The sequence below is a fragment of the Rosa chinensis genome, chromosome 4 (genome assembly GCF_002994745.2).
Source record: "Rosa chinensis cultivar Old Blush chromosome 4, RchiOBHm-V2, whole genome shotgun sequence".
NCBI lineage: Eukaryota > Viridiplantae > Streptophyta > Magnoliopsida > Rosales > Rosaceae > Rosa > Rosa chinensis.
The window spans coordinates 29,489,848-29,499,287 of record NC_037091.1 but is presented as its reverse complement, the minus strand read 5'-3'; the positions used below and the strand labels follow the sequence as shown (position 1 = coordinate 29,499,287).

General features: G+C 36.3%; 1 protein-coding gene across 1 annotated transcript; it reads right to left on the bottom strand.

Annotated features, from left to right (window-relative positions):
• Positions 1-3,199: 3,199 nt before the first annotated feature.
• On the bottom strand, positions 3,200-9,189 carry LOC112196862 (inositol transporter 1). The gene is made up of 6 exons (XM_024337325.2): positions 8,535-9,189; positions 7,713-7,783; positions 7,043-7,378; positions 5,428-5,535; positions 4,992-5,177; positions 3,200-4,192 (listed from the first exon to the last, which is right to left on the bottom strand). The coding sequence occupies exons 1-6, from the start codon at positions 8,683-8,685 to the stop codon at positions 3,542-3,544; spliced, it is 1,503 nt and encodes a 500-aa protein (XP_024193093.1). The 5' UTR covers positions 8,686-9,189; the 3' UTR covers positions 3,200-3,541.
• Positions 9,190-9,440: the final 251 nt, after the last annotated feature.

Sequence of the window (9,440 nt, the reverse complement as noted above, 5' to 3'; positions counted from 1 at the left end):
AGAAAAGAGAGTTAAAAAAAAAAAGAGAACAAACAAAAAAAAGAGAAAAGAGAGTTTTAAAAAAAAAAAGAGTACAAATTAAAAAAAATAGAGAAAAGAGAGTTAAAAAAAAAGTAGGAAAAAAAAAGAACAAATTAAAAAAATAGAGAAAAGAGAGTTAAAAAAAATAGAGAAAATAGAGTAAAAAAAATGGAGAATTTTATTTTTTTTAGTCAGTGAGGGTAAAATAGTCATTTTACTATAGAAGGACTGCCATGTCTGCAAGATAACGGAGTTTTTGATGAAAAGTTAACGGCAAAGACCAATTAGGTGAAATTGAAGAGTTCAGGGAGTTTTTAGATGCAATTGAAACGTCAGGGACTGAAACGTCGAAACCCTATAAGTATAGGGAGTAAACAGTATTTTGTCCTTTTTTTTTCTAGACTTAACAGCAAGTTAACGATGGTTTAGAAAAAAATAAAAAATTGGTGAAAGAGTGATGTGTCAATTGTTATGACCTTTAGATTAGATGGAGAGTTCAGATTTTATGAAATTGAAGTAAATTCACATTCTCCTCACTTTAGAGGAGCCGGATCCAATAATGGCTTCCATAATCATTGACTACTTGTTCTTGATTTTGAGATTGAATTGGGACTTATTAGCTAAGTATATGGTCGGGTTGGGGTTCAAATTGAAGGCTTGCCAAATCCATATTTATAATTTTATATAAGTTGAAATGATAATTGGAGAAAAACATGATATTGAATTGGGTTTAATGAGCTCAGTACTTCCTAGGTCTGAGAAAGCGAGAGGTATCAAAATTGGATTGTTTGGCACAAAGAATTGGTCTTTATTTTGGTTTTTTGATGCATCAATAATGTTTAATGAGGCAAAGATTGAACATTTTTGGAGGGAGGTGCAGTTTTGATGATGATGTCATGATCTTTTCTAAATTGGAACTAAATAAAGAATTTGTTACGCAAGAAAAAAATATGGAATATGAAAGCATGATTTGATGAATTCTTTGCTTAATTTGTTGCTCAAAAGGGAGGTTTGACTTTCCTGATCCATGCCCAAAGACCAATTCTTGTTGTTTTTTAAGGTCTCATTGCGAGGAAGATCAAATAGCTGGGTTTGTGATGAATATGAAATTCTTTCTCTTCTTTTTATTTTTTTAGTGGGTAAAATAGGAAATAAAATTTTACAAAAATTATAAGAGGTCTATAGCAAATTGAGAGGTCTAACTAGAACCACCATTTTGCTAATCCAGATCATAGTTTTGTGTATGTGTGTGTATATAAATATACACAGATCCTATCCAAAGTGAGGCCTCGCTTTGAAATTAAAGTGCGATGTTAGAGTTTAGGGTCATTTTTCGATTTCATATCCACATTTCGACCGTTCAGTTTTTAGGTACTAATGTATAAATCATCTATGCAAAATTTAAACCAAATTGATGGTCGCTAAGGCGTTGATAATTGTCTTAAACCAATGGACGAACTGAATCTGTCCAACCTGAACTGAACTAGCTTTAAGGTATTTATCAATGTCTTAACGACCATCAATTTAGCTGAAATTTTACAGAGATGATTTATACATTAGTACCTAAAAACCGAACGGTTGAGATGTTGATATGCGACTGAAAAGTGACTCTAAACTCTAATCTCGCACTTTAATTTCAGAGCAAGGCATCGCTGTAGATAGGATATTTATATATATATATATATATATATACACACACACACACGATTGATCTAATTAAAAGGAGTTGATTTTGGATCATAATTAGTAATAACTACACTTAAATATTCGAATGAATTTAGTTTAAGGAAATTTCAAATTAGGTTGTTTTAAATTTTCTTTTATATAATATATAAAAATTAATTATTTTTACTCTTTTGGCAGCTAAGCCAATGAAAAAAACACTAACAAATAAGCAAAACTCTGATCAATCTCTGCCTAGCTGTTGGTCTGACAGGTATGAACATCATTTCAACCTCTAGACATTTCCTCCTTACAAAAAAAAAGAAAAAAAAAAAGGGGAACGAGTTGGCCAACCACCTACACAGTTTCGTATGGTCGATTGCTCCGCCCTATATCAATATGTGCCTGATCCAGGTTGTGGAGGAGGACACTGCGTACACGTATAAATAGCTTCGTATATTTCCAAAATCTAATCTCTCATCTCTCTGGCTTAGCTTCTTATCCGATTAAGGATAGATCCAAAGCCAAGCCAGCGACAGCAGCCAGAGCTTATCACTTATCAGATCACCACAGCCTCTCGGCTTATTAATTGGGTCCCACCACCTCTCGGCTTATTAATTGGGTCCCACCACCACACGGAGAACCATGCCATGCCCATAAGACGTCCCATACATGCATGCATCGCATCGCATCGCATCGCATCTGCGTGTTGCAGAGGACCTGCCACGCGGGGTGGTGAATAAGACAAAGAACAGGCCAACAACCCACGTGGCCCGTCGCCATCGCCTCCCCATTATGTCCCGCCAAACACGTTCTCTCAACGGCCAACCCAATAAATACATGCGCGTCTCGCGTGTACTCGCACCACACGATTCTTATGCTGTTACGTCAATTTCGACCAATCCTTGCAAGCCACGTACTAAAACCGACCATCGCAACCAATGGTGTTGCTGCTGGGCGGGTTTTTGATGTGCACCTCAGATGTAGGGAGACGAGTGTTCCGGAGAGTTCTTTTGGACTATCTACACCCCACCAATCATGCAAACTAATTCATTTTTTCCATTTATATCCCTTTTTGTTTTCTAAAGTAAGTAATCTACCTGTTTCTCCGAAGATTTAATCTTTTTATTAATCCCACTCAATCATTGGTTTGAAGATAAAGAAAACCAATCATTACTTGCTTGCTTCGTGCTTCCTTCTTTTTTGGGTCTTTTATTTCTCACTCATACTCCAAATTACCTAGCAAATATCTAATGGAGGCTACAAGCGAAAATTCTGGAACAGGAATGGTAGGCGCAGCCACGTATGAATTTTTTCGACGCAATGTCGTATATGTTTGTTACACCTTCTAATATAATGTTCTATTTGCATTTCGGTCATTCTTTTTATTAAAAAAAAGAAATCAAAGACGTGTTACACGTCTAAATTTCTTCCGTACATGTGATTTACATTTCCTAATATACTGTGCCAATAGAGTCGGTTAATTGGGAATTTGATTGTTAAAGTCTTAAAGAAATGAACCGTGTGAAAGATGTGGCCATTTGAAATTTCAGCCAAAAGGGAAGTTTGGTCCACACATTAAAATGAACGTACAAAAGAAAAGTCTCTTTTCTCACATCAATCACATGTTTTATTGGTTTTTTGCCGGTGTGAATTGCCAACTAGTTCACATCTCCGACCATATTATTGACCAAACCTAAACCAACTCCCATATGGCATAAGGGATTATACTTGGGGATCTTCACGCGATGCAAATATTGGGAAGAATGGACCGACATATATTAGAGCGACTGAAGCAAGATACAAATTGGCTGAGACGACACCTAACAGCTTATAGAATAAACAAGATGGTACATTCCTAAGACTCACTTGCCTGCTCAAGAAGGCTCTCCGAGTTAGAATCACTGCCCCAAGCCCTTTTCTTCCAAATCCTCTCCACTTCCTCAAATGTCAACCCTTTTGTCTCCGGCAGTAACACAAGCACAAAAATAAATGCGATAACAGCCACAACCGCAAGGATCAGGAAGGTTGCACCGGTTCCTGCGGCTTCAGCTACAGACAGGAAACTCTGGGCCACGATGAAATTTGACACCCAATTCACAGTAGCTGACATGCCCCCGCACATACCTCTGTATGCTTCAGGATAAATCTCAGAGTTCACTGTCCATGGCACAGGTCCCATCCCTGGTGCAAAGAAAGCAATGTACAGGGCTAAACCTAAAACAGCAATCCACCCATAGATTCCACTTGAAGAATCAGATGATTCAAAGAAAAATGCAGCCGAGAGGATGACAAGTGATATAATAACACCGAATAGGCTCGATAGGACCAGCTTCCTTCTCCCACACTTGTCAATGAGGTAAATACCAAGAACCGTCCCAGCGGCATTCATGGCAGCTACAATAAGGGACAGCAAGATAGCTAACTGGTTGGATTGGAAGCCAGCCATCTGGACAATCGTTGGGCTGTAGTACATAACCGTATTGATACCAGTGAATTGCTGAAATGCCTGAACGAACATAAATATTTCAATGTAAGAACATCCACATGTGTGTGATTAATATGATAGTTTTGATTTTTGTTATATCAATTGACATTATGAAACTCAACGAAAAGAAGGAATTGAATTTCTTAAACTAGAACTAGTATAAGAATGTGTGCAGTTTTTTTAGGACCATCAAACAAGATGTCATCCAAACTCACATCAGGAATAATGGAAGGCAAAACTCAGATTGTCGTACAACTTCCAGGATTTAAGACAAGAAATATTTTGGTTTAAATGAGGCAAGGATCTCAGATAATTACCTGGGCAACCTGTCTCAGTAAAAGCTGTTGCAGGCAACTGGAACAAAAACTAATATACAATGCATAAAAGTACCAACCCCTGAGTCACTTGGGTCAGGGTTTCCCAGTATTAATCTTCTGTAACAAGCTCAGCTTGTTATAAATCATGTTAGGTTTCTAAGCAATTAATCTTTTTTAGCAAAATCAACTTGCTGAAACAAGTATAACTGAGTGTAGAAATATTCATTCTCTAACCTCTCATCCTTCTAAACACTAAAATGTACCTTATATTTTTCAGAAATAACCTTCCAATTAAATTAGACTTCTTCGGAAGTTCCCCCTCACGGACATATTATCAGAACTCAAACCAGGAAAGAAAAAAAAAAAAAAACTTATACTGAAATATGCCAACTTGAATTAGATGTAGTGAAATTTCCATCCCATGATATTTTCTTCTCTAATTAATTGGAGTTATAGGGTGTAGGGTTACAGTTAGAGTATTCCAAGTAAACACTTAATTGTACCTGAAGTCCTGCACCAACAATAAAGGCAAGTCTGATTTCTTTTGATCTGAAAACTTGCCAGTAGCTAACATCATCCTTCTTATGGCGCTCTTCCTCTGCTTGAGAAGAAAGGTACTCAATTTCATCATCTAAGCGAGACACTTCATAAATTTTGGAGAGCACAGAAATGGCTTTCTCTTTATCATCCTGCAAATAAATATAGATAGGAGAAGGACAAGGGAAAATCACAAAGTTTTCACACTATCACAATAAAAGTAATTTGTAATTAGGATTCCAAGAATGCTTAGCTTTCAAGTATATTAGAGATGTAATCCAGTTTCTACTGTAATTGAGGTTGTATTCTATGCAATTCCTATCAATATATTACTAAATGTATCTCATTACCCTCAATTTTCTAAAATAAAATAAAAAATTGACTGATAGGATGTGATTTTACCTTCATAAAAAGCCATCGCGGAGACTCTGGCAGACAGAGCATGAGAGAAAACTGAATGACAGCAGGAATACCTGATACTCCAAGCATCCATCGCCATGTCCCTGGGACCTGCACAGGCACTGACATATTAATATATATGGAATATACTGGAGACCAAAGAAAACAAACCAGAAAAATCATGCCTAAAACACTAGTGCAACATACGAACTATGATACCCAAGATTTTAGAAGGCAGAAACCAAATGTTACCACTAGAAGGCGTGTCGCAAGTTAATGTGATTCAGCTCATAGAACATTTAAAATGTATAAAATTTCAAGAAAGTTCATATTTTTCTTCTTGAACTCATTAAAGATCTTGAAACACCACATGCAAAACCATCATAATCAACACACCTGTGTGAGGAAATAGATAGACTTTAAAGATGTATATTGGCAATTAATAAAAATATTTTTGAGAACTGGAAATTAATAAAAATATCTTAGAATCTTCAAACTCAACAATGGATAAATATTTATTATTTAAGGAAAAAAAAAAAAAAAGCTTTTTCCTTTTTGTTTCTTAAGAAGAAACATTAAAGCAGAAAAAGTAAACTTTTAAAATCACTAAGTAACTGTTGCTACCAACTAACAGAGAAGAAGTAAACTGTTAAAATATGTTGTTCCTTGAACACATCTCAGTAGCATGCTTTCAACAGTCATAGCCTCATGCATAATCTAACTTAGGCAGGAAAGAACTTCCTTCAATAATGTTTCTCAGCCCCAAACTCTTATCCTGATGCTGCCCTTTAAACTGCAAAATTGAAAACCTTTCATGCCAGCAAAATAACTATAACAAGATTTACGTAACACAGGATTTTGTGCATACATTCAACCCAGAAGCTTATTTAAAAAGAAAAAGAAAAACTTTTTGAATTTCTGCTGGGTAAAGTGTTAAAGGAAAAACTATATATTATGAACAAAATAAATGGCAGGGATTCGTACCATCAACATCTCATGATCTATTATCAGATACTTTCAAGTACACCTTCACATTCCTGTCATTCAGTAATTCTATAGGGAAAAAGAATATTCTCATTTGACATTTCAGAAGCAATGAAAAGTTGAAAACCAGTATTCTACTTTAAACCAACTGACAATGAGACTAACAAATATTAACAACAAAATAAGAATTGAGCATGTTTTGTTTTTCTTTTTTTCATTGGCAAATGAACTGAGCATGTCGACTAACATAGATTCAGACACTTTCCATAAACTTAAATTTGAAAAGAATGTTCAAGTTACACCAGGCCCAAGGAAAAGTAGTCTCTTCTTTCTGAATTGGAGCGATTTGATCAGTATTACAAAACGTAATTCTGGGTCACTTAATAAAGTAGTAAAATAGAATAAAACAAATTGGCCTCAAATTTGGCCTCCTCGCTAAACACAGTCAATTGGTAGCCATACCTCTCCTCTATGAGGACCTAAATTCAATCATCTTCCCCAAATGTAATGAAAAAAAAAATAGATTATGGCATTTTTTTTTTTTTTGAATGAAATATAAGATTTTGTTTAGGAGAAGAAAGTATAAAAAAATGACATCAATAAGGCAAATCAAATGGTACTAAGATAGGTCTACCTCTGTAAAACCAAGATTTACAAGGTAGGAAAGAAACTGGCCGCCGGTAATCATAAGTACATTGGTGCTCACTAGTCCTCCCCTAATTTCTGAAGGGGATGCTTCTGCAATATAGACAGGAGCAGTAACAGAAGCCACACCAACCCCAAGGCCAACTAGAAGTCGTCCTAAAATAAGAACATATGGATCGGGGGCAGCAGCCATGACAATTGCCCCAAGAGCAAATACAACATCAGCAAGAAGAGTAGCCTTCTTACGTCCATAAGCATCATTAATCCAACCACCTGCAGCTGCTCCAATCATAGCACCAACCAAGGCCATGCTTACAATTGTTTCCTGGTAAACTCAAAGAATCAGAATATTTAAAAGAAGAGAAGGTTCAAATATTGATCTTTTACTTTGTTAAAATAAAAAATAAAAACTTGAAACAAAAAAAAGATACATAAATAAAAATAAAAACCAAACGAAGAAAGAAATCCAGCCAACAATAGAGGCTGGAGATCCCTCCATTAGGACTGGTCATCGCCCTCTTTTTATTATTCTGATGCCTACTCAACAATATGCTAGGAAAAAGAAATGATTCTCTTTTCCTGTTTTCCTGTGCTCCTCATACTCAGGACGAAAATGAAACCATGTAAAGAAATATCTGGCTGGACAAAAATGCTTGTACCTGGAGGAAGCTACTATTCCTGACAACCTCAAAATCATCTTTGATATACAGAAGAGCACCCGATATAACACCTACAACAAAAATTATAGAATGTGGTAACATCTTCATTAGAAAAAACAAAAGAAAAAAGGAAAAAGAAGTGAGCGAATGAAAACAAAATAGGACAACTGACTAGCTCTGAAACTTGTTTATATCAAGTTCACTTCATTTTCTCCCAAAAAAAAAAAGCGGAAGAATGCTGATATTAGTGCAGATGTTGATTTTCTTCACAAGAAGAAGAAAATTACTAATTAGACAATGGAATTTAAAAGAGCGGAAAAATGCCACTTGTTAGAAATATGATTGATCCATTAAGGTAGTAGCTACTTGGGCTTAACTCAAAATATAATCTCCATAAACTTAGTTTCTGGTTTTGTGTCTGTACCTTGACATATGAACTACTCTGCTATAATAAATCTAAATTTCTAATGTGCAGGGATTGATGCGTAACCAACGTCCCTCAATTCAGGTTCTGAAGTTATTATATGTATAATATACATCCATATTATATTCGATTAACCATGTTTTTATTTGATCATATAATGATGCTCTTTGTCTTTAAGAAAAAAGAAAAGAAAAGAACAAAAACTTCAACAATACGACAACTACCACCAAAACCATGAACCTTAATTATGCTCTTACACTATTGATCAGGCTCCACATTTTTTTTTTCCTTGCTTACTAATTTTACACACAAATTATACATAAATATAGGTAGACAAGTAAGTACGTACTTATTACGTGTGATAATATATATGAAACGAGTAAGAGAGAATTGATTACCTGTGTCGTAGCCGAAGAGGAGTCCACCAATCCCAGCAACGACAGTCAAACCGAGAATATAAGGATTCCTGAAATAGAACATTTTCCTGTCTGGGTGCAAATCCAAGTACCCTGAGCTCCCTGGCAACGACGAAGCCGAACCCAACGTCATCTTCTCTTCTCTTTCGACGATCACCTTTCCTACTCTAAACTACACCAATGCCTATTGTACACCTACCCGCTGGGATGGACTCACAAACCCAGAATTTGCTTCGCCCAAAAGTCCCGGGATTTTCCTATCCTATCTAAACTTAATGAATCGTGAACAAACCCGCCTAAATTCCACTTGATCAGAGAACCAAAACAGGAGTAACAAGAGAACAAGGATGATGAAGCATACAGAGATCGAGATTCTCCAATCTTTACGGAGTCCGTCGATTCCAAGATCAAATTCTCCAATTGCATACAGCAATCAAAAGAATGCAAATTTGGTGAGGGGGGAATCTAGGACCGGTCGAGTTTGGGTGCGCCAACTAAGAAAATCTAAAGACTTTAGTTGTCCGAATACCTGGAAAAGGGTAATAATAAAATTTGAACCAACAAAGCAAAGCAAGGAAATATTGGTTTTTATTACCGAACGGGAGCGTGACAGACCAATAGGATGCCAGCTCTTGTTGACTGTTCATGACGATGAACGTTCATGGTTTACTTGCCAAAACTGAAGCGCTTTTTTGTATCTATCTGTATCTGTGTACATGGATAACTGGGCCAATCGGAAACGTCAGGAGCATCATCCACGTTGGAGAGCATGGTACCAATAGGGTCGAGCCGGGTAACGGTGACGTTTGTTTTGGAGGGTGAAGCAAACAAAACGTGTTCAGATGGGGACTGCCGTAACCACTCACTTCACTTGTGGTGACCAGCCGA

What these genes read in the sequence shown, in the direction of transcription:
- LOC112196862 (XM_024337325.2), bottom strand. Translation starts at nt 8,685, where the DNA reads ATGACGTTGGGTTCGGCTTCGTCGTTGCCAGGGAGCTCAGGGTACTTG. An exon ending in GGAATAGTAGCTTCCTCCAG is followed by an intron (nt 7,379 to 7,712) that starts GTACAAGCATTT and finishes TGAGTTTACCAG; the next exon opens with GAAACAATTGTAAGCATGGC. An exon ending in TTGTTGGTGCAGGACTTCAG is followed by an intron (nt 4,193 to 4,991) that starts GTACAATTAAGT and finishes ATGTTCGTTCAG; the next exon opens with GCATTTCAGCAATTCACTGG.